The 26857-nt window shown below is 34.6% G+C and overlaps 1 protein-coding gene across 1 annotated transcript in view; it reads left to right on the top strand.

Moving 5' to 3' along the window:
- Nucleotides 1-1959: 1959 nt before the first annotated feature.
- Nucleotides 1960-26857, top strand: part of SLC4A10 (solute carrier family 4 member 10) — a 207188-nt gene continuing 182290 nt past the window's right edge. The window contains exon 1 of the mRNA XM_039253448.1: nt 1960-2040. Within this exon, the coding sequence (XP_039109379.1) occupies nt 1960-2040 (81 nt within the window). The remainder of the gene's footprint in view (nt 2041-26857) is intronic.

Genomic DNA, 26857 nt, shown 5'->3' on the forward strand with positions numbered 1-26857 from the left:
ATAGCTTTGGAGGGTCTTATTCAGAAAATACATCTACAAGAATGAGTCCTATCTTGATTACAATAACAGTAAATATTGCATAGACACAATAAGAGGTTAAACTGTTTCTCTACATACTATTTTTCACCCAAGCATGTGATTGTATACTTATAGTGGAATTGCAATACTTCACAAGTCCAGTTAGAAGTAATAACTTCTCGAAAGGGATAGTGTGGATCAGGCTATTAAAGAAGCCAAATGTGTTTATTTTTTAAAGAATTGTTTACATTTAAGGTGTAATAAGTGTTTTCCCCAGATATATTGAGATGTAATTGACATATAACACCGTGTAAGTTTAAGGTGTATAACATGTTGATTTGGTACATTTATATATAACAAAATAATTATCACTATATTGCACCTTTCAAGTATGTAATACTATAATCATAGTCACTATGCTGTACATTAGATCCTCAGAATCTATTTTATATTCTAAGTGGAATTTTGTACTCTTTGACCAACATTTCCCCTTTCCTCTCCGTTTCCTTCTCCCTCACCCCTCAGCCTCTTAAAGAAGCCCAGTCTTTAAATTCATCTTGACTAGTCTTCATGATAATACATATCATGCACATCAAATGTTCTGAGTGGGAAAAGGGAAAGGATACTGAGTTATTAGTCTATACTTATCTAAGCATTTTCTGTAAGCACTTTAGCTATCATTAAATTTCCTTTAGTTTGTTTCACAGGTTTATAAACAAAGTGTTCATAAGTATATAAATGAAGTGTTCATTAACTCAGGCTCTACATAATGTGAAGGCTGTCCTAGGATACTATGTTGTACTTGGTGTCCTAATTTTGAATTCAATTAAATTGATTACAATTTTAGCCTATTTTTTTATTTCTAAAACAGAATCTTTTGTTGCATGGTAAAGAAAACATTTCCAATATTACACTGTGTGTTAACGAACTGGAATTTAGTATTTAGAGCCCGCCACAAAAGAAAATATTTCCATTTATAATTTTACAGGATGTTGCTTTTCTGTTATCAGTCTTAAATTGGCGATTCTACGAGGTTGTGATGAAAGAAAGCATTATAAGAAACTTGCTGAAGACAAATAAAATACAGTGAAAAATCACAATAAAAATGCTAATAGCTTACGGAAGTTTGTTTCCTAGGTTTAACCGTGAAATTTTGGAATTTGATAAAAGCCGATTATCTTTTGCGTATTAAATGCTTTAGAAGATATTAAAATATAAAAGATATTTTGATTTGAAGCACGTTGGTTTAATGAATATGAGATAAAAGTGAAGTTTCTAAGAATTAAAAGTGAATATGTGTTTACCTATTTATTGACTGTTAAACACAATTTTCAAAGATTATTAGAATAAAAATTATTCATTTTAAGGACTTCTAATTCTGATGGGTTGGATGAGTGATGATACATATGGTTTGGAGGGAAGATTCTTTTAAAAGAGAGGACAATTTGCTTATTAAATCATTATCTAAAGCTTAGTCATGTACGAAGAAAACTGCCTAATAATTAAGAGTTGATATTTTAACATGGTATTTGCTAACAGACACATTTGATACTTAATTATGTAGAACATTGCTTATTTTTTTTAAAGGATTGACAAAACCAAACTCTTCTTGGCAAGTGAAATTTTTATAGTAGCAGAAGTGGGAAATCTAAAGGATGTGGCTCATTCTCTGTTTGGATGATGCAGAATTGCTCCAAGCAGTAAGCTTACTGTTTTCAGACAGCATTAGCAGCTTCAGCAAATACAACTGTGTCATCGTCCCTTAATACGGGGGTGTCTGTAACCGCAAAGGGGAGATGATAAACAATATATGAGATTTGATATCTTCTTGATGGCTTAAACAGATACTGATGGACAGATCTGCTGTTTGATGTTTTCTTCACTAGCCCTGAAGATGCTGAAACATAGAGATGGCTGTGATTATCTTTTATAAGACAGGAAATGCAGTCTTTAGGGGTTTCTGGAAATAGAAAGGTCATGCAGTCTGGAACCTGTGAGCCTTTTCAATCTCTAAGTCATCAGGTATGCTCTCATGATTTATGATACTGTTAGATTGTAGAGTTCTTGCTTTTTATAGCTCTTAGTCATGTAGAATATATTATTCAATGTGATTGTTTATTATCAGATTTTTCTTAGGAGATTTGGATAAGTGATATTTATAGTAATAGATGCCAGCTGAACAATATGAATTTTAGAAATGCATATGTGTCTGTTTGAGTTCATGTTTACTTTAGGTGTCTTTTTTTTGAGGGGGGGAAGTGAGGAGTAAGGAAAGAGATCCTTTATTTGTAATTAAAACCAAGGTTTGGGGCTCTCCAGATTTTTTCGGATTAAGCCTGAATACAGTCATGTGCATCTCTTATTTCAAATAAAAATAGCACAATTTGTTCAATCTGATAAGGATACATCATAGCGGGCTGCTTATAGATAGTGAGATAGTAAAATTTTTCTGACTGGAATTTCTTAAGCATAGAAATAGATATTGCTACCATTGTAGTGTACAACCACACAGCAATACAAGTTTGATGAGTAGAATCATATTTACCAGCCTCTGAGCTCTAAGCTAATTTCCTGAAATTTATATTGCACTATCTGAATTGTTTTAAAAGGCCTAAGTTTTAATTATTTCTCAGATGTATTGAAATAATGATACTCTTATTCCTCTTAATGTAGATGTCTGCTAAGGCATTTCTTGTAGCTGAAAGCAGATGATAAATCTGTTTTTTGTTTTTGCTTTGTTGTTCTTACAAAGAATGCTTGTGACATTGAAGCTTGTTTCAGATTTTTTGATATAGAGATACTCCACATTAGCTTACTTTCATTTTCAAAATGAAAAGACTTGACTACATTAAACATGTTAATTACAAAGAATAGGGAATCATCACAGCAAAGAATTGGGATTTATATGTCCATTTTATCCTGAAACTGTGCTATTTATTTTAAACCTTTTATTAAGTTACAATGCATTTAGCTTGGTTTTGTTATAGCATATATTCAGAATTGCATACTTGGGTAAGACACTGTTCCTGTGTTTGTTCCAATTTTGAAGAAAAGGATATTTTATTTTTTTATATTATACATATTCCTTCCTTAGTTTTAGAGGACTTCTCAGATATTTGACCAGATATGCCATATTAAATAAGCAAAAAGAATGTTTCAGCATTTCTCAACATATAGTTTTGTTTTCATGATTTTGTAGCATGATTAGGTCTAATGCCTCATTGGTGTGATGCTATAGTAATAAAAATAAGTATGTTTATCAAAAGACAGAAGTAGGAGTCTGAAACAGTGATTTGCTTCAATTAAGGGGTTGGTTTCTCCTTTTTAATTAAAAACACATTAAAAATTATACCTACTGATATTGGCTATAATTTATATGTTATTCAGGCTACTTAGCCAGCTTATATTCTTATTAGTAGGGAAGATTGCCATATTCTTAAGCTTGATTAGTTTTGGAATGATTTGGATATACCTTTTAGTTGCTACAAAACCTGTTTAATCTGTTAGAATTTATTTCCAGTATTTGCATGTATTAGTCACTATGAGTACATTCTGTTTCTTGGCATTGCTTTGGGATTCCTCTAGGTATTGGTTTTACAGCATTCTGCTATTTTTCACTGTATTTATGACCTTTCAAAAGAACTAAACCATAAACATTTTTGGTTACTTTCCTTTAGTGGCATGTAAAGGACATCTCAAGAATTTTGTAAGGTAAAAAAGTTACTGCCTTAGAGTTGTCATTTCTTTTACATATTGGAGAAAAAGTTCTCTCTGTTGCTATTGTCAGAATGCATTACCTTACAAGTAAAGATTAGTCAGAATGTCATGGACAGTTAAATTTAATGTCAGCCCTAACCGTTTTACCTGCGTGGCCAGATTATCTTGACCTTTAGAATGGAATTGATTGTATGTCTGCCCAGTAATGATTAGTCGTCTGCTTTTTACAATGGCTGCCTCTGTCTTTCCTATTTTACATGAGCATTTCATTTTACATAATAAACGTTTCTAAAGGTAAGCTATCTATAAGCAACGATTTGAGTAATTGTTCAGTTTAGTCAACAATATGTGGAAGCTGAACATTTGCACAATACTGTATTTGACGTTGTAAGAAATACAGGAAAGAAAAAGTTGTGTCTTGCTTTCAAGGAGATTCTGAGAAAATGTACACAATAAGCCATGTTCATGTTTTGAATTGACTTTTCAAAGATGGTCTGTTACAATCAGTTTTAATTTAATTTATAAACTAATGAAGCCTTGGATGAGTTACATATAACTCATTTTCTTTTCATGTAAGTTTCTTGGTATTAGAGAAATAAAAGATTGTACAATGTGTCCAATTAAGCATTTCATAATTTTAACAGCTGCATTAAATTCTTTTATAATGCATAATTTATTGTACCAAGGCATTATAAAATATTTTTGTATGTTTTATAAGCCACAATTGGCAACTTATGTTGAGAGTAAAGGTGGATGTAGCCCGTTGGCAGGAAACAGAAGCAGGGACCTTAAGACTTAGCTCAAAAGAGGGATGTGACCAGTCCAGTCTAATTGTGTATTATGGAAAGAGGCTTTGACTTCATAGGGATTAAACTTTGGAAATCCAGACTAGCACGTTCCAGAGCGTTTGATGCTAATTAGGTCACTAGGGAGTTTTTTTCAATAAAATGGGGGAAATGAGAAGGAACTGAGAGAAACTTGTATGGATGTAGGCCTTAGCCAGCTGGCTGTTGGACTTCGAGGCACCACTTCTTTTCTTTTTCATACCAGCATTCTGGCTACAAGTAGCAGGGAGGTGGGTAGAGTAGACACAAAACCGTTGTTTTCCCCAGAATCCTAAAGTGGGACATGCTGCCCAGTAGTGCCTCCAAAGTGCTTGTTTTCTTGTATTAGAGCAAGAGAAAAATTGACACACAAATTCTTCTGATTTGTAAAAGCTAGCTGGCTGAAGTTAGAGGTGGTAAGTATGGTGGTTGAGTATGTGGACTGCCATGTTCACCGGGTTCAGAGCTTAGCTATACCGTTTACCAGCTATATGATCTTGGACAAGTTACTTAATCTTTCTGGGTATCTGTTTGCTCATTTGTAATATAGGGGTAATAATGGTATCTACCTCAAAGAATGGTTGTGAAGATGAAGTGAGGCAATATATATAAAACATTTGCAAAACTACCTGGTATTCATAACAAACATTATTGCCAAAATTATTTGTTGACAGACATTAGTATGTACATTCTCTGAGCTAGGATGGGCTATCGACAGGTGTGAGTAATAGTAGTCATGTAGTTTAATTTTGTTACCTGTCCTTTGTTCTCCTTATCAAATATATTCAGTCAAAAACCTATGCTTTACTGAAATAAAGATAGCTATAAAATTGTAAACAAAGGAAGACATCCTATATCTGATTAAATTCTAACATTTATTGACTATAGGAATTGTGATTTGATGAAAAATGTTGTGTTTAAAGGTTTTTTTTTTTTTTTTTTTTTTTGCATCTGCTTACTAGGCTGACTTAAGTTTCTATTTGTATTCTGTGTATAGATTCTTTGCTTTCTTCTATTATGCCAACTACTTCATTCATGACAAATAAGATTACTGGGCCTTAGCAGGTCTTCCTTAGTTGTAGTTGAAGGTTAAAATTTAGGAGTAAATATCCAGATTTAAGAGATATAATAGAGAAGTTATATAGTTTAGACTTAATGACCTGAGTTATTTTTTTAATCATTAAAAATGTCCAGGGGGCCCCTGATTGGCTCAGTCAGTTAAATGTCCAACTTCGGCTCAGGTCATGATCTCGTGTTTCGTGAGCTTGAATCTGCCATCAGACTCTGCTGTCAACATGGAACCCAATTTGGATTCTGTCTCTCTGTCTCTTTGTTCCTACCCTGTTCATTCTCACGTGCGCGCGCTCTCTCTCTCTCTCATAAATATTTAAAAAAAATGTCCAGGACAAAAACCTTCACTGACAGTTAGACACACTTGTTTTATTTGTTTTAATTTTAATTTTATTGGTTAATGATTTTATTCTCGACGAAGACTAAAATGACATGTGTTATAAATACAGTACTGTAGGTGAAGAGACCAATTCAAGTTCCTATTTGATAGAGTATGTTATTTTGAATTGCTTGTGTTTATTTACTGTAAAAATGTCTATAGTTGACCTCTGAACAATGTGAGGGGTGGGGTGGTGCTGACCCCCTTGCACAGTTGAAAATCTGTGCATAACCTTTACTTCCCTAAAACCTAACTGCTAATAGCCAGCTGTTGACTAGAAGTCTTATCGATAACATAAACAGTCAATTAACACCTATTTTGTATGTTATATGTATTACATTCTGTATTCTTATAATAAAGTAAGCTAGGGAACAGAAAATGTTGTTAGGATAATCATGAGAAAGAAAATATATTTATAGTACTGTACTGTATTTATATATAAAAAAATCTACATACAGGTGGACCTGTGCACTTCAAACCTGTGCTGTTCTGTCAAGCTCTAGAGTCCAAGTGAGTAATTGGATATTTGGATGAAATATACATGCTTAAGTGTTACATTTTATGATATCATTGCATTTTAGTTCTCTTGAGCAATTTTCTCAATGTGCAGCTATTTCTTTCATATTGGCACAGGGTCAATCAAACCTAAGCACAATGCAATTTCTCCAAACAAATATACAAAATACTATGACGTTCTAGAAGCACAGTACTGGGGAGAGATATAAAGACCAATAAGTCCCTGCTTTATGAAGTGACAGGTAGTGATTCATAAACACTAAATACAAGGCACTACAGCAGAATGTAGAAAGTAGTGAGTGCCTTAGAGATTCAAAAGAGAAAAGAAACATAAATCATGATGCTGTGAATTCAGTGGGCAGAATATTTCAAGCTGAGTGGGGAGGGGAGAGGAGAGAAGAGTCTAGATGAGGAGTTAGGGAAGTCTGGAAAAGGCAGCATTTGAGGTAGAACTTGAAGACTGGCAAAGATGGGGAAAGGTCCTTTGGGGCAGAAGAAACAACATGGACAAAGACCGAGGCAGAAGGGGAGGCAGAAAGCAAATAATATGTTTGACTAGTATGGACTAGTTCATTTTGGCTATCGCCTGGTGGGGTAATTCAGGACAACACAGGAGGGTTTGTTGGGACCAGATAGTACAGAGTCTTGAATGTTAGGTTATGATTTCTAAACTGAGAATATGTCTATGCTGATCTACTTATTCTTAGGAGAAAATAAAATAAAAAAACCAAAAGAGCAGCACCTATATTTTGCAGTCATTCTTAGAGCTCAAACCCTCTTGAGACTTTGAAAATGAAAATTAAATTCCTGAGTAGATTTAGTAGTTAGTAGACAAGGTAGGGGGTAGAAGCAAAATGAAGGATTTTAATAAAATTCTCTATCAAAATTCCACGTGAGAGCATTTCTGTCTATCCAGAACCACTCAAAAGTCCTAGATTTCAGATCCTAAGAGACCTCCTGCTTGTCCCTGATGTAAACTCTATTTTATTGGTAAGTAATCTGATTTAGCCTTGGCTTTATTTTTGACATTTCATAGACCAAGGACAATCTAGAGGGATCATTTTAATACAATGAATATACATGTCACTATGGTGAATATTTGGATAATAAGGACTTTGTTTTAGGGAAAATTGGAACAAGAAATTCTGTGTATAATCATGGAAGTCTCAGGGATATTTTAGCTATACTCTTCATTTAGAAATGATAATATAAACCATCATTGCTAAATACTTTTAATATCGCCTTTAAATCTCCTCCATACACCAGAAGCATTTCAGTATTGCCTGTGGTTAGTAAAAAAGCTGGGTAACATCCAAGAGCAGATTTCCTTTAGATGTGACAGCTGGGGTGTGACTTTGTTATCAGACCCAGGAAGATGATATTTGTGCCTGGGAATTGTGAAAGGATTGGAATTGAATACCCTTACTTAGCACATTATCCATATAAAGTATGTCAGAAGTGAAACTCATGGAATACCACCAGTGTGTGTAAAAATGAAACCGGACACAGTAGCTCTTCTGGCTCTATTTTTAACAGACCCATATAATTGAGAATATTCTGTTTGTTTCTGTAGAGGTCTGAATTACTCGAAAACCTCATTTTCTAGGTCTTGTGAGGTTTTTACTATTAATCCTTATGACTTCACATTGCCTGGGAAAAGGTAATGTTTATAGTAGGGATCCAGTAAAATTTGATTACTTGTTTTAGAATGATAGATTCATTTCTGGGAGAAACCATTAGAGATCATTGGGCTTTGGGTTGCTTTAAAACTTTTAGACATTTAAACATTTTTTTTCCTCAAAAGAAAAGTAGATAAAAGAAATTTAGTGATACGATCCTTTCCCCACCCCAAGCGTTTCAAAAATGATAATTAAGAATGTAAATAAGAATAAGTTAAAGATAATTGAATATTTCTTTATCAAAATCTTCTTTCTAAAAGGCAAAAAGAGCCTGGTTTCAATGAAGCACATTGCAAAATGTGCTGCATATAAATGTGTACATCTATTCGGATTCCATTTATTCTAAAAAAGTTATTCAATTTCATAAGAATTTGAGTCTATTGCATATTATAAAGGGAGACAGTATAGCATAGTACTTAACAGCTGGAGTTATCAAGCTGGATTCCCTTTGTTGGATCCCATATCTCCACTTTACTGGTAATGTTTATTTTAGGAACATGACTTGATCTCTATTTTCCTCAGTATTGTTGTCTGTAAAATTGGGGTGCTGATGTATTAATGTTTAGATTTCTAATGAAACAAATTGAATTAATTAATGCAAGTAAAGTACTTGAAACAGTGCTTAGCTTAACAAATAATAGTTACTGTAATTACTCCCCACTGGACTAAGTAAAGTTGAGGAGAAAGCTAAAAAAGCCTACAAAAGATATAAAACAAATCCATTTCTTCAAGGAACTTACATTATGTATACACACACATATACACACATATTTAGGACACAGGTGTGTATCCGTACATACACATTATACTTTAATTATATATGGTATACTAAGTAAGAAACTAAGTAGCTTGACTAAGATTAAGATTGCCAGCAAAGAATATGATGTTCTAGAATTTAAACTGGAAAGTCTAGCTCTAGCTTCTGGTCTTAACCACTTTGTTTTACTGCTTAGAATCATATAAATTTGAATTAGATAGCCATGTATATGTTAGTATATTCTAAATGCCAAATTGAGAGAAGAGATGTCAAGGCAAACAGACTTCTAGGGAAGACTTCTTGGAAGAGGTGTTAACTGACTTTCATTATACCCTTTTTTGGGTTTCTCTTCCACTACAAATAATACATGTAAAGTCATTAGCACAGTTCCTGCCATAGTGCTCAATAAATTATAGTCATTATTGCCATAATCTTTCTGATAATTTCTTCTTTATCTCCCCTAATTGGTGCAATGTATTGTTTGAAAATCATGTAGTAATGTATACTCATGACTTAAATTACCAACCAGTGATTCTTAATTGTGACTATGCATCAGAATCAAATGTATCGCTTTTTAAAAACATTTAGTCCCCAAGCTTATCTCAGAAATACTGAAGTCTATGGAGATAGAACCCAGGCTTCTATATTTACAAAAAAGCTTTCCAAGTGAATATCAGAAGCAGCCAAAACTGAGAACTGCTGCTATACATGGTGATTTTAGAATAGAACGGGAGGGGTCTCTGGGTGGCTCTGTTGGTTAAGCGTCTGACTTCAGCTCAGGACATGATTTCACGGTTCATGGGGTTGAGCCCTGTGTTGTGCTCTGTGCTGATAGCTCAGAGTCTGGAGCTTGCCTTGGATTCTGTGTCTCCCTCTTTATGCCCCCTCCTCTGTGCACGCTCTCTCTCTCTCTCTCTCTCTCTAAATTAAACATTAAAAAAATAAAAAAGAATTTAGAATAGAATGGAATTGAGTAGAATAAATAGAATTCCAAATCTGTAATACAAGTAAAGTACTTGCATTCTACATATCTACATTCTAATCTCTGTCCAGTGTTCTAGACATTGCATCTTGTTAGACATCTCTGCTCATCTGTCTTACAAACACCTCAAACTTGGTATGTCCCAAACCAACTTACTATTTTCTCTTTAAAACCTTTGTCTTCCATAGCATGATGACCTGATAATTTTTTTCAACTTTTTTTTTTTTTTTTAATCCTAACCTTACACCCAGTTACTCACCAAGTTATGTAGATTCTTTCTCTTAGGGAATCTAAAGTTTACCCTTTCTTTCCATAGTCTTGACCTTGGTGTGATTTCATATTCATTTTTCACCTGGACTATTGTAATCATTGTAATCATTTCTTAAATGAGATTTCTTTTTGTTCCTGCTTCCCATCCCCAAAGTAACCTACTCATCATCATTCAGCTGCCTTAGTACTCTTTCCAGAATGCAAATTACCTTCAATATAATTTTCAGAAAATTATCAGAAAATGAGAACATACAGTATTTGTCTTTCTCTGTCTGACTTATTTCACCTGGCATAATGCCCTCACTCCTGGGGTATAACTCAGTGGTAGAACATTTGACTACATAATGCCCTCAGTCCATCCAACAACATATGCTGTCACAAATGGCAAGATTTCCTTCTTTCTCATGACTGAATAATATTCCACCATATTTTACCCACTAACCTATGTTGGACTTTTAGGTTATTTCCCTGTCTTGGATATTATGAATAATGTGACAATGAACATAGGAGTGCAGATATTTCTTTGAAATCATGATTTTATTTCTTTGGGATATATACCTGGAAGTGAAATTACTGCATCATATGGTAGTTCTATTTGTAATTTGAGGAATGAGGAAGTGACCTTTAAACTTAACCATCTTTAATTAAACTTAGTCTACATTCTGTTAGTTAGATAGAGACAGACTCTCAAATCTTTAAAATGCTCTCCTTTTTGCCTAGAATGCTTTTAGCCCCTCATTTCTCTTTGTTTTTGCCTGGCTAACTATTTAATATGCCTCAAGATTTATTTAGATTAAGCACTGCCTGCAGTTGAAACATTCCTATTCCTTTAGAGTGATTAGGTGGTTTTCCCTAATGTTCCTCTGGATCCCAGTATGTACCTTAATTGAAGCACAATGCATTCTACATTGTAGTCATTGATTTTCCTGTCTTGACTGTGAATGGTTTCAGGGCAAAGGCACTGTCTCATTTATTTTATTATTTATTATTTATTCATTCATTCATTCATTTTGAGAGAGTATAAGTGGGGGAGGGGTAGAGAGAGAGATGGACAGAGGATCTGAAGTGGGCTCTGTACTGTCAACACAGAGCCCAATGTGGAATCAAACTCACGAACCCCACGAGATCATGACCTAAGCTGAAGTCGGACCCTTAACCAACTGAACCACTTAGGCGCCTCTTATTTCTTTAAAGCTAACACAAATACACTGCTTGGCACATGGTAACTACTTAATACATTTTTGTTGAATAACAAAATAGGGAATTAGTATGAAAAGTTCATGGAAAAATAAGGCTTAGGTTATTTAGGACACCATTAGAAATTTATATTACCTGAGGTACATAAATAGGGTTGAATCAGACTGAAGTATTTTAAAGTTAAAGTAAGGAATTTTAGATTTTATGAATAACTAATATAATGCCTTTGCAGTATAGCATATTGGTTAAGAGTATTGACCTGGCTTCAAACTGGTCTCTAGCCCTTAATAGCTGAGGGCTCTGGGAAAGTTTCAGAGCCTCTTTAAGTAGCAGAATACTCATCAGTTTTTAAAGATTTCTGACTAAATGTCTGTAAAGTTCTAGCATTGTGTCTGGCACATTGCAAACCTTACAAAACCTTTGTTTTGGTTGTTGTTAGTTCTTATTACTACAATTATAAGTAGCACTGAGAAAAGTCGGACAGCCAGGGACTAACAGTTTCAGGATGTAGAGGTAGAATTATCTAGTGATTGACCATTCAAATGGCCATCAGAAAAACCAAAACTTAAGTTTTATTCTGGCTCTACTATTGTCTTGCTGGAAAAGTTGAATGTATCTTATTTTCCCCATACAAAAAAATTACAGTAAAAGTCACAGTACTAATGCTTTCTTCACCAGGATGTTATAATCGTTTGGGATAGCTAAAGAAAAAAAAAACCTGTCATATTAAAGACTGGGGATTAATACCTTTTGAAGTCACTGATATCACCCTGCTTTTGTGCAAGTTGTGCCTTTTTCCTGGAATGCTCTTTTTATTCACCTCAATGATCCTATTTGTCCTTTAAGATTCAGTTTAAGCATTAGTTAGTGGTATTATTTCATTCTCACAAATAGTAATAGAGCTCCAAAATGGGAACAAAAATGAAACAAATAGATTGAAGTCATAGGGAGGCAGGTTTTTGGTCTCATTCACTCAGTCCATTATAAACATAATCATTTATTTAATAATCATCAATTAATATATTAATATATAATTATATAATTTTGTGAGTGAGTGAATAAATCTGAATGAATGAGATCAAAGTCTGTCTTGCCATGATTTCATCTCATTTGTTTTATATAGATAGATGATAGATAGATCGAGCCTGAGAATACAGAGGTGGTCTTATAATCTTACAATATCTCTAAACGTTGTAAGTTTCTGAAGATGGAGAAACTTACATAGTAGTTAGCTGTCCATTACTGGATTTGTTCAAGCAAAAATCAGACATACTGTGATATTGTAAATGGTATTCCTATGTTGGGGAGATATTGGGTCACATGACCTTTATGAGTATGCCTGAGAAGGAGAAGATTTGGAACTTCTCATTGGAAGAGTGGGAAGAACTAATGCCAATAAAATAAAACTAGAATCACATCTTAAAGCACACTTTGTTTTTCCACAGATAATCTATTATACTGTTGAATATGATTTTAAACTATATTCATAACAAGTAGCAAAAAAGCTGTGAAGGTTGCCACATGGGAAAGAGCTGATATTCTTTTTATTTTTCTTCTGTATGTTGACTATAGTAGTTATGATTAGGAAACAATCCTGAGATCCTAAATACAATGATAGTTGATGTATCATGAAGATATAAATTTCTAGTCACTTAATAAATGCTATTATTGGGGCACCTGGGTAGCTCAGTTTGTTAAGCATCTGATTCTTGGTTTCTGCTCAGGTCGTGATCTCATGGGTCATGAGTTCAAGCCACTCATCGGGCTCTGTGCTGACAGTGCAGAGCCTGCTTGGGATTCTCTTTCCCTTTCTGACCTGCAGGCAAGGTCTTTCATAAAACTCTGTAGTTCTTTATAAAATCAGTCATTTCATGACATTTTAAAGTCCTCCCATTTTAATATTTTGCTGACCTCTTGAGTTCCATTGTCTATTTCTAAATTGTGCATCGTCTGGCTTAATCGCAGGGACTATGAAATAAACCTGTTGACACATTTGGCTTCTGATTGGAAGGCTTACCATATGCCTATTTTAAAATTACAAAATTGAAGTTCTGTAAAATACCTCTATGACAAAATTAGGAATCAAGCACAATAAAATTAAGCTAGGATAAACACTAAACACCTGGCTACAAAACACTGTTTCACATATGAATTAGAGCTTTTTGCCATAAAGATGTGTTTTCTTCAAAACATAATGGCGATCAGTACTTCTCAGTTACTTGATGTTAGGATAGTGATAGCTAACTATATCTCACTGCTTGCCAATTATTTGATTGACTGAGTTATGAAATATAATCTTTCTGTAGAATTTGAAGTGTTACGTCTTTCTTTGTTCTTCCTATTCCCCTTCCCTCCTTGAAAATTCTCTAGAAACTGAGAGATACATAAGCATAAACGAAGTACATATACAATGCGTTTTAAAGTATTATTTTCTAAGTTACTATTATTTTTTCCAAGTTAGTATTATTTAAGAAAGTAAATTCTTATATAAACTTTCATATATATAAAGTTTATATTTTAATCTATTAAAAATACTTTTATTTATTGGAGATGACCAGTTCATAATTAACTGGATTTTTTTGTAATGTTTCCACATTTTAAAATACAAATGCAACTACTGTGAACTAAATGTTAATGGATTTTCTATCTCAAAATCAGGCAATTTTATCAGGCAATTGTGATCCTCCTCTGATCTTTTTTTTTTTTGTCTTTATGGACTTATGAAAACTGATTATTTTCCTAAAATGAGAAAAGCTTATCTTCATTGTCCTATAAGTTCATTTCTTGACTTGGTGTGTGTTCTCCAAACTTAGACTGATTTCTTTCACAAACTTCAGAAGGTGGAGGAAACTGAAGCAGAGATAATACGGAAGCTGTGTTGTGTGATTAACTGAGATTTTGTCTTAACTCTTTGGGACCTGAGTTTTCTCATTTTTAAAATAAGGATCATGGACTGGATGATTTTAGATTCCTCTCAGAAGTCATCTGCCAATTCCATTATTCTAAAATTTCCAGTTTTAAAAATTTAATATTGCCCTTTCTTTCACCTACTTATAATGCCTCAGATGTTGGGGGCATCTACATCCCCCCCCCCATTCTTTCCCTCCCTCTAATGTTGACCCTTTCTCTTAGATTTTTTTTCATTGTTTTTTTCTCACAGTTCCATTATTTTCATCCCTTTTCATTTTTAAATCTCTGCTCTCACTTAGCTGTTTCTGCACCAATAAATATCTTCTTTACTATTTGTTTTCTTAAAATTCTTCCTTTAAGACCTTTCTTTATTTCATAAAAAAGCACGTTCTACCATTCTGTTGCATTTTACAGGAGTGCTTTTAAATAATTACCCAGTTGTACTCACTGTTTTGATGTAAAGACAATAACTTATTTATCTATATGCTTCTGTTAAGTTTTCCATCAATAAATATGAATAATAAAAAAATATTTACATTATGAGTAATTAGATAAAAATCTAAGTGGCCAATACTACAGGAAGGATTAATTAAACACTAAACTATATGACATCAACCCAATAAAATATGTGATCACTAGAAAGTATAATTTGAGGAAGTATAAATATAAAAATGTTATCTTTGGGTGCCTGGGTCACTCAGTTTGTTGAGTGACCAACTTTGGTTTGGGTCATGATCTCACGGTTCATGAGTTTGAAGCCTGCATCCGGCTCTCTGGTGTCTGCTAAACCCACTTTGGATCCTCTGTCCCCGTCTCTCTGCCCCTCCCCTCTGCTCATGCTCACACACACACTCTCTCTCTCAAAAATAAATAAACATTTAAGAAATGTTTGTTTTTTCAAAGCCATCTATGAGAAGCCTTCAGCTAACATCATCCTCAATGGGGAAAAACTGAGAGCTTTCCCCCTGAGATCAGGAACACGACAGGGATGTCCACTCTCACCACTGTTGTTTAACATAGTGCTGGAAGTCCTAGCATCAGCCATCAGACAACAAAAGGAAATCAAAGGCATCAGAATTGGCAAAGAGGAAGTCAAACTTTCCCTCTTTGCAGATGACATGATACTCTACATAGAAAACCCGAGAGACTCCACCAGAAGCCTACTAGAACTGATCCAAGAATTCAGCCAAGTTGCAGGGTACAAAATCAACATACAGAAATCAGTTGCATTTTTATACACCAACAATGAAGCAACAGAATGAGAAATCAAGAAACTGATCCCATTCACAATTACACAAAAAACCATAAAATACCTCGGAATAAACCTAACCAAGGATACAAGAGATCTGTATGATGAAAACTATAGAAAACTTATGAAGGAAATTGAAGAAGACACAAAGAAATGGAAAAACATTCCATGCTCATGGATAGGAAGAATAAATATAGTTAAGATGTCATTACTACCCAAAGCTATCTACACATTCAATGCAATTCCAATCAAAATTGCCCCAGCATACTTCTTAAAGTTAGAGCAAACTATCCTAAAATTTGTATGGAACCACAAAAGACCCTGAATAGCCAAAGTAATACTGAAGAATAAAACCCAAACGAGGTATCACCATCCCAGACTTTAGCCTCTACTACAAAGCTGTCATCATCAAGACAGTATGGTATTGGCACAAAAACAGACACATAGACCAATGGAACAGAATTGAGAACTCAGAAGTGGACCCAAAAGTATACAGCCAACTGATATTTGACAAAGTGGGGAAGAGCATCCAATGGAAAAAAGACAGCCTCTTTAACAGATGGTGTTGGGAGAACTGGACAGCAACATGCAGAAGAATGAAACTAGATCATTTTCTCACACCATGCACAAAAATAAACTCAAAATGGATAAAGGACCTGAACGTGAGACAGGAAACTATCAACACCCTAGAGGAGAAAGCAGGAAACAACCTCCTTGACCTCCACCGCAGCAACTTCTTACTTGACACATCCCCAAAAGCAAGGGAATCAAGAGCAAAAATAAACTGTTGGGACCTCATAAAGATTAAAAGCTTCTGCACAGCCAAGGAAACAACCCAGAAAATTAATAGGCAACCAACGGAATGGGAAAAGATAGTTGCAAATGACATATCAGATAAAGGGTTAATATCCAGAATCTATAAGGAACTCACCAAACTCCACGCCCGAAAAACAAACAACCCAGTGAAGAAATGGGCAGAAGACATGAACAGACACTTCTCCAAAGAGGACATCCAGATGGCCAACAGACACATGAAACGATGCTCAGCATCCCTCCTCATCAGGGAAATACAAATCAAAACCACAGTGAGATACCACCTCATGCCAGTCAGAGTGGCTAAAATGAGCAAATCAGAGAACTCTAGATGCTGGCGAGGATGTGGAGAAACGGGCACCCTCCTACACTGTTGGTGGGAATGTAAACTGGTACAGCCCCTCTGGAAAACAGTGTGGAGGTTCCTCAGGAAACTAACAATAGAACTCCCCTAGGACCCAGCAATAGCACTGCTAGGAATTTACCCAAGGGATACAGAAATGCTGAGGCATAGGAGCACATGTACCCCAATGTCCCTAGCAGCACTCTCCACAATAGCTAAAACATGGAAAGAGCCTAAGTGTCCATCAACAGATGAATGGATCAAGAAGATGTGGTTTATCTATACCATGGAATACTACATGGCAATGAGAAACAGTGAAATCTGGCCATGTGTAGCAACATGGATGGACCTTGAGGGTGTTATGCTGAGCGAAATAAGTCAGGCAGAGAAGGACAAATATCATATGTTTGCACGTATAGGAGGATTAGGAGGAACTTGAAGGAGGAACAAGGGGGAGAAGAAGGGAGGAAATGGTGGGGGAAAGGGAGAGAGGCACACCATGAGAGACTCTTGAATGCTGACAAAAACTGAGGACTGATGGATGTGGGGGGGAGGAGAGATGGGCATGGAGGAGGACACTTGTGGGGATGAGCACTGAGTGTTATGTGGAAACTAATTTGACAATAAACTATTTGTAAAAAGATAAAAAATAAAAACAACAAAAAAAATGTTTGTTTTCTTGTTAGGATAGACTAAGCTATGTTGTAGTAACAGCTCCAAAATCTCAATGGCTTCATACAATAAATACGATAAAATATGGGTTAGGGCCGAGATTGGGAACTTCTCTTCCACACAGCTACTCAGGAATTCAGACTGACAGAGGTTCAGTGATTTTATAGCTGCACTACTGGATCACCTCATCTTTTTGGTCTCTGCACCTGGGAAGAGAGGAGCATGGAGAAATCACACTCAGTTTTCTGTATTTTGGTCCAGACATGACACATCATCATTTTGATTATGTTCTTTTGGTCAACACTAGTTACTACAAGGGCCTGAGCAATGTATAATATTCTTCTTGTAGTCCAGGAAGAGAAAGAGGACAGAGTGAAATTGTAAGCACTAGTAATAACCACACTTTAAGATTAAAAAATCAAAGTATTTAACTGCATTTGCATATTTACTTTCTAAAGATTAAAGGAAAATGTAGAAAATTATAAGATTTCAGAAAGAAAGCTTGAATGTTATTTTTTTCTATCTAAAATTTGTTATTTGGTATGTAAAAATTGAGAGAAAAGTGGCTAAGCTTTAAGAAAACAAAGCAGTTTGTGACATAATAGAAGGAACATGAATTTTAAAGTCATATAAAATTTGATTCAAATCCTAACCCTTCCTCATTTTAATTGAACAAGCTATAATCTTGGGCAAGTCGTTTAACCTGTCTTAACTGAGCTTCAGATTTCTCATCTTTGAAATAGGGATAAATATATCTATCTTCTTGAACTGCTGGGAGGATTATATTGGATAATATATATGTATTAACTAATCCTAATATAGAACTCCCTGGTACTGTTTGAAGCATGTTAGCATGCTTTACATTAATCTTCATAAAAATCATACAAAGTAAACACTATAATCTCTATTTTGCATTTGAGGAAATTGAGGCAGAAAGAACTTAAAGTCACATGGCTAAGTAAATAGTAATTATCAGAACTGGATATGAATTCTGGTGATCTGGTTTTAGAGATTTTCTTAGCTGCTATGCTGCTTCCTTTCATGGACCTTGTATAAGTGCCTATTGTTAGCATAAGTTTAATAAACAAGAAACGTTTATAGGTATAAATCAGTTTTGGCTATCTCTATTATGTAATAAGTAGAGGGACAGATTATTCACATATATTTCTAATAATTGGAGTTTGGTTCTTCTAAGTAGTAGAAGAAATTCTCATTTCATTTGAACATCAGTTTAATTCAAATAATAGTCTTTGGTGTTGCGAAGAGAATAAGTATTTGAAGAAATGTAAGAAGTTATCCATCTTCTTAAGAAGTTGATCAGGGGCGCCTGGGTGGCTTAATCGGTTAAGCGTCCGACTTTCGCTTAGGTCATGATCTCGCGTTTCATGGGTTCGAGCCCCGCGTCGGATGCTGTGCTGACTGCCAACTCAGAGCCTGGATCCTGTTTCAGAGTCTGTGACTCTCTCTCTGACCCTCCCCTGCTCACGCTGTCTCTCTCTCTCTCTCCTAGAAATAAATAAATAAAACATAAGAAAAAAAGGTTTAAAAAAAAGAGAGTTGAGCAAAGCAGGGGTTGGAGTGCCAACCTGCACACACAGTTGAAAACCCATGTATAACTTTTAACTCCCCCAAAACATAGCTACTAATAGCTTACTGTTGACTGGAAACCTTACTGGTAACCTAAGCAGTCAATGAACACATATTTTTTATGTTATATATATTATATGATGTATTCTTACAATAAAGTAAGCTAGAGAAAATAAAATGTTAGTAAGAAAATCATAAAGAAGAGAATATGCATTTATTGCATTTATGTAAAAAAATTAATGTGTAAGTGGCCTTACACAGTTCAAACCCGTGTCGTTCAGGGGTGAACTGTACACAGTTTTAGTCATCCTTTGCCTTTTTCTCATTTCCCATTTCTAATCTAATTCCATTCCCCCCCATGCCTAGGGTATTTTTATTTTCTTTCTATATATCCCTTGAATTTTTAGGTACTTAGAAAATTTAAGAGCACAGGTGTTTTTGGTGGGTTGGTTTTTTAAATCTAAAGTGGAAAGTAAAGTGGCCCTCTTCATTGGCTTTCCCACATTTTTGGCATTTGTATAGGAAAATCACTTTGCTTAAAGTGGGTATTAAATATAACAAACCATTTTTTTTTGGTAAATTACATCACTACTCAGATTTCTTCCACTTTACTAATGACATTGTAAAGCACATCACTAAAATACAATCACTGGGGTTAAAGGACAAAAACACCAAACTGATTAGATTTGCTTACTTTGCTTTTTAAGTATTTAAATACCATACTTTTTGTAACTCAGGTGTATACAGAGTATCTCCCTGAACTGCTTGTTTTCTTATCTCTCAAGTTCATCTTCTAATGTTTTGTTTATCTTACTCCTCAGTACCATATTAGATATCTAAAATTATCTTGAAATTATTCTGTTTATTTAATCCATGATGCTTTATAAATATTATTTTACTATCCCCATTCTTTGCCTTGATTTGTTGATTTTGCTTATATTAGGAAACCCTTCTTTCCACCTTCAGTTTGCAAATTTTTGGATATTCAAGTCCAGTTCACCTATAAGTCACTACATTACAGGCACTATGAGCTTATTTCTGTTTAAATAATTCATATATTTGACTATTGTGTATGTAGGCCAACTCAGACTGTCTCAATTTATGAGAAGGTGAAATACTTATGTAGTGCTCTAACTTCATAACTCTTACAAAGTTGTAAGGAACAAGTCTTTACTCACTATGAAAAGACTAAAAATTGCTAATTGTATTTTAAAATGTATGTGTACATGTTTATCATTTTCTTATAATTAATACTAATGATATCACAACTCTATAGTATGTCAGTGAAACTATATCAGGATTTGGGGTGTGAGGAATGGAGAACAGTTGGTAAATGCAAGAGTTATAAATGTTATTATCTCAGGCTAAAGCACAGATAGCTACATGAATAGAGACCAAAAATGACCCTTACTTATACTGAAGTAGAAAACAACTTAATATAAAAGAAAAAATCAACTAGGTGGCTCAGTCGGTTGAGCATCTGACTTCGGCCCTGGCCATGATCTCATGGCTCGTGGGTTCGAGCCCAGTGTCCAGCTCTGTGCTGACGGCTCAGAGCCTGGAGTCTGCTTCAGATTCTGTCTCCCTCTCTCTCTGCTCCTCCCCTGCTCGTGCACTGTCTCTGTGTCTCTCTTTTTCTCTCTCTCAAATATAAATAAACATTGAAAATTTTCTTAAAAAATCAACTAGAAAGGATCTTAGAAATCATGAAGTGGATTTTTTAACTCCTCTTATTTTTATTTTCTTTATATTTGTTTATGTCCTTTAGTTTCTTGGTTTTGGATTCCTTCTTGCATCGGAGACATTTTTTCTGGGGTCATTGTTTTTCTTCCTGAAATATATACTTTGAAATTCCATTATAAGGATGCCTTGGTGATAAATGCTTTCTATTTCTGTTTGTCTGAAGGGTGTTTCTTGAATGATAACTGGGTATCCACCTCTAGATTTATTATGAATTTTCCTTAGTATTCTGAAGATTTTATTTTACTGTCTTCTGGCCTCTATTTTTTCATTTGTCATTCCTTTGTAGGTAATCTTTTCTTTTTTCCTTGTTGCTTAAAAATGTGTCATTCTGCAGTCTCACATGATATGTGGAGGTGTGAATTGTTCTTTAATTATCCTGTTTGTGATTCATTGTGTTTCCTGAATCTGTGGATTCATGTGTTTTATCGATCTTGGAAAGGTTTTATCTATTATTTTCAAATAGTACTTCTTCATTTTCTCTATTCTTATTTTCTAGAAATCCATTTAAGTTTATGTTAAACTTCATATTATCTTAATTTAAAAAATTATCTATTTCATGTTTTTTCATATCCTTGTCATTCTATCCTATGTTCTGGGTTTTTCAGATCTTTTTGACTGTTCATATATATATATTATATCATCTGTCAAGTACTGCTTCATCCATCTATGGAGTCTATTTAAGAATTATATATATAAATACATAAAAATTTTAAAAGGTATATATGTATATACTTTACATATATAAATACTACATATAAAAATATAAATGTATATATATGTATACTTTGTGTGTATAAATTTCTAATTTCTAGGAGTCCTACTTTTTCATATCAAGATTTTCAGCCTTGAGGCACCTGGGTGGCTCATTCGGTTAAGTGTCTGACTTTGACTCAGGTCATGATTTCACGGTTTGTGGGTTTGAGCTTCAGCTCTGTGCTGACATCTTGGAGCTTGGAACCTGCTTCCAATTCTGTGTCTCCGGCTCTCTCTGCCCCTTCCCTACTCTCACTCTCTCCCTCTCGTCTCTCTCTCTCTCTCTCTCTCTCTCTCTCTCAAAAATAAATAAATATTTAAAAAAATTAAAAAAATAAAGATTTTGAATCTCATCCTAGAGTTTAAAGGTTTTCTTTCCGGGCTTTTGGATTGTTAGGCGAACAGAATCGGAGATTGGTAATTTAGTATCTAGTCTGTCTTGCTCTGGATTCAACTAGTATCTTTCACCCTCATTCAAATAAGTAGTCTCTTGGTACTTGTAACTGAACTTTGTTCCCTTGTCTGCCTGGCAAAGATACAATGATCTTTTAAAAATCAGCTGAAGTGTCATTTTTAAAAAATGGAGTCTTTACTGTCTTTCTTGGAGAAAAGTAATAACAATTATGGTTATTAACTGTTATGTTTAATGTCACCTGTATGAATTTAATAATGCCATTATAGGTGAAGTCTATAAGCTCTTTGAGGGAAGCAGCCATGTCTTATTTATTTATGATCTTTTTGACCAATGATACAAGTAATAATATAAATAACAATTTAAATAACAAGTCACCTGACCCACAGATTACAATGACTAATGTTGGAGAAATTACTACCTGTGTTCTCTTCTAGAATTTCTATGTTTTCATGTCTCACATTTAGGTCTTTAATCTTTTTTGAGCTTATTTGTGTGGTGGTAAAAGTGGTCCAGTTTCATTCTTAGCATGTAGCTGTCTAGTTTTCCCAGCACTATTTATTGAAGGATAGATTGGTTTAAAAAATTGGTACAATAAATAGCTCTGGGTAAGAAAGATATTGAGATGAAAATGAACTGCTTTCTCTTTTATTACCTCATTCTTAAATGAGATGAGAACTATCAAAAGGACATGAAAAGTTTGAATTGTTCTGCTCGTGGGATTAACTGTTAGATTTTGTTTGATACAATTAGAAAAGTTTATTTCTGTGAAGATTGTACTCAAGAGTTATGGTAAATTAGAAAAGGCATTTTTATACATTAATAGAGAGCTTAATGATATTTACAAATAATTATAGAAGAAATTGTTGATATTTTAATCTAAATATTTTAAAACTTAAATGTGCTAGCCCATACTAATTGCTCTTTCATGAGAGACTGTACTGGTTCAAGGTCACTTCAAATATGAGAGCTGAGCCAGAAAGCTATTTTTTCTGTTATTGCTCTCTAGTAATTATGCAGTAGAAATAATAACAGCAGACTGTTCCCTTTAAAAACTTTCTTTGCGGGTGCCTGGGTGGCTCAGTCAGGTGAGCGTCTGACTTCAGCTCAGGTCATGATCTCACAGTTCGTGAGTTCCAGCTCCCCATCAGGCTCTGTGCTAACAGCTCAGAGCCTGGAGCCTGCTTCAGATTCTGTGTCTCCCTCCCTCTTTGCCCCTCCCCAGCTTGTCTGCATCTCTTAAAAGTAAATGAATATTAAAAAAAATTTTTTTAAATAAAATAAAAGCTTTCTTTGGAGATAGAAATATTCCCAATTTACATTTACATACATTTGGATTCAACGCAAGTGTCTTAATGTTTAGAAGCAATCAAATTGTAGAAAATTATGAAACGTATTTGGTTATGCCAATTATATAGTGTTTGCCTTTAAAATAGCTGAATACAAATTCAATTTAGTCATAAGCAGGGTTTAACTGTACAGAATCTTAGATAATACTATTTGTTCCTTCTTTCTTGGGAGGGCATGGAGAAAGTTACATGGAACTGTAAAGAGCAAACCATTGTCTCCTGTTTGGAAAAAACAAAGTGAAAATAGTTCATCAAAAGATACATTATGTATATAATTACAGTAATATGTCCCTACATTTAACATGACAAACTTCAAAAATTAAAAAGATATTTCTTTTTAAAGTATAGTATTACTGTTTATTCATTTAGTTAGAGGCCTCTGTAAGTGGATTTAAGATGTGATTTCTGTGTGAACTAATTCCTTTTACTCCGTCCCAGGGCCATAGTCTGTACCAATGATTTTCAAATTACAGGTCATAACTAATCTTTTAAAAAGTTGATTTATTTATTTTGAAAGAGAGAGAGAGAAAGGGAGAGTGTAAGGAGGGAGGGGCAGAGAGAGAGGAAGAGAGAACCTCAAGCAGGCTGCACATTTGTCAGTCAGAGCCGATGAAGGGCTCAAATTCACCAACCCGTGAGATCATGACCTGAGTTGAAATCAAGAGTCCCTAACCCACTGAGCCATCCAGGCATTCTTATAACTCATTTTTAAGTACTGAAATAAATTTAATGGATAGTGACTAATATTTTTAAATGAAATAGTATATCCTGGAATACAAAATATACCACATTGTTTATAGTAAGGGGAAAGTTGGTTTGTGAAACTTTGTTTTGATTACATATATATGATATGTGACTGTGTTGAATATATGTTTCTCACTGTGGGTCATACCCCCACCCCCAAATTTTAAAACATTATTTTATAGTATATACTGGAATAAATGTTTACCCAATAGTGTAACAAGGGTAAATTGTATTGAGAGGCAGTCTAATAGATTTATGTGTTTTCTCTCAGTGCTAAACTTTGTTCTAAGTGAGTAAATACATATGGAAATTAGGATATATTAATCTCTTTGATGTTCAACAAATCTAAAAAGGGTAGCAATGCAAAGGAAATAAAAATGTTTTGGGATTACCGTATAGTCTGGCGCCCAGTGTCCCATGTCCCTGCATTGCCTTCATCACACCCATGCTTACTTGCCCTTGGTCATAGGGAGGAAGGGAATCCTCTGTTAAGTCTTCAGTAGTATTGAAATAATTTTTTGAATTATCACCACAGTAGAGGAATTTCAATATATGTATTAGTATTAAGTTGTATCTTGGGAACTTTCAACCTGTTTGACATTTGTGTTTCTATGGCCTATCTGGAGAGTATTTAAAGTTCTATGAAACTGCAAAATGAGTTACTTACATTGAGTTACATTCATATTCCAGCTTCAAGTTCTTTTCTTTCCATCAATGAAACATTAAAATTAGGGCACTTGAACTTGCCATTCATGTTGTAATTAAATAATCAATTAGTTTCTATTTAGATTACACTTCTACTTCCGCAAAATTTTATTTTATCTCAATATCCTAACGTTAGCGATTCAGTAGAATTATCTTTTGTATGTGGATGCTATATATACTGTATATAAATAAGGAGAAAACCATTTTGTATAAGATGAAAATTGATTTGGGCCCTAAAAATAAAAATTAAATATTTTATATGTAGGGGGAAACATCTTAAATTCTGGGTAAAACTTTCCATTTTGCAATTGTTTTAAAAGGCTGCCACTGTGAGATATGGCAGAGTAATGCTTCTTCTGACCTCTGAACACGGATGCATGACTTATCTTTTGGCATTCTTCCTAACACCGTGAAGGGCAGAGATACATTCCAATGTGGCAGATTCAAATATATCCTGCATAGAGGATAAATGTCATTTGTAAATGTATCAAAAACTGATTCTACAGAGGCTGAGATTTGCATTTGTATAGTTCAGGAAAATTATATAATTATATATTTAGTTTTTTCTATTGCTATTTTGCTCAAACCAACAGATTTTTAAAACTTTGCCAAATACAAGAGCAGTAGGCCCTGAATCATATCTTTATTTTCGTGTTTTCTCTCCTTTGTAGTATAGGTTTCTTTCATTCTGATTCTAGACTCTTTCCCCTGACCTTAGCACATGCTGTCTGAAAGACACAGGACTACAGGCTATAAAACATGTTTTTCTACTCTATGTCTTGCTGCATGTGAAGTGTATGAGAGCTATCTTTCTAGGTTGAATATGACCTTAGTCTGTTATCCTATAGTTTATAATACTAATTTTTTAAACATGGAGGCCAAATCTTTATCAAAACAATGCATGGGAGTGAAAAAGCTTCTGAGGAAGAAACAGAAACCTTTCATTTTTTTCTAAAAGTCATATACTAGAACAGGCTTAGAAATACATGATGGAAGATGTATTCATCTTTAGCATACCTTTTCCTTACCTTTTCTTTCCCTTCCTACCTTTTCTCCTTTGTGTTCAATGTTATTATTTTTTTTTTTTTACAAATAGTTTATTGTCAAATTAGTTTCTACATAACACTCAGTGCTCATCCCCAAAGTGCCCTCCTCCATGCCCATCTCTCCTCCCCCCCACATCCATCAGTCCTCAGTTTTTGTCAGCATTCAAGAGTCTCTCATGGTTTGCCTCTCTCCTTTTCCCCCACCATTTCCGCCCTTCTTCTCCCCCTTGTTCCTCCGTCAAGTTCCTCCTAATCCTCCTATACGTGCAAACATATGGTATTTGTCCTTCTCTGCCTGACTTATTTCGCTCAGCAGAACACCCTCAAGGTCCATCCATGTTGCTACACATGGCCAGATTTCATTGTTTCTCATTGCCGTGTAGTATTCCATGGTATAGATAAACCACATCTTCTTGATCCATTCATCCGTTGATGGACACTTAGGCTCTTTCCATGTTTTAGCTATTGTGGAGAGTGCTGCTATGAACATTGGGGTACATGTGCTCCTATGCCTCAGCATTTCTGTATCCCTTGGGTAAATTCCTAGCAGTGCTATTGCTGGGTCATAGGGGAGTTCTAGTGTTAGTTTCCAGAGGAACCTCCACACTGTTTTCCAGAGGGGCTGTACCAGTTTACATTCCCACCAACAGTGTAGGAGGGTGCCCGTTTCTCCACATCCTCACCAGCATCTAGAGTTCTCTGATTTGCTCATTTTAGCCACTCTGACATGAACAGACACTTCTCCAAAGAGGACATCCAGATGGCCAACAGACACATGAAACGATGCTCAGCATCCCTCCTCATCAGGGAAATACAAATCAAAACCACACTGAGATACCACCTCACACCAGTCAGAGTGGCTTCAATGTTACTTTTAAAACAATTTTTACATAGGTGTTCACAATCAAAACTTGGAAATAATCTATATTTGACTTTTTTCACTATTTGTATTTTGTTGATACTTGCATGATTTAATGGATTATACTTACCTCTGCCCCCCAGTATTTTATTAAATACCAAATCAGTGAGTATATTGTTTTGAGCATATGTACAATGTTCAGAAGAGAGAGTCTCCATCCAGCCACTCTAAATAAGTAAAAGAACCCCCCCAAAACAAACAA

This window comes from Hyaena hyaena, unplaced genomic scaffold (assembly GCF_003009895.1).
Source record: "Hyaena hyaena isolate Hyena2069 unplaced genomic scaffold, ASM300989v1 scaffold_450, whole genome shotgun sequence".
NCBI classification, from domain to species: Eukaryota; Metazoa; Chordata; class Mammalia; order Carnivora; family Hyaenidae; genus Hyaena; species Hyaena hyaena.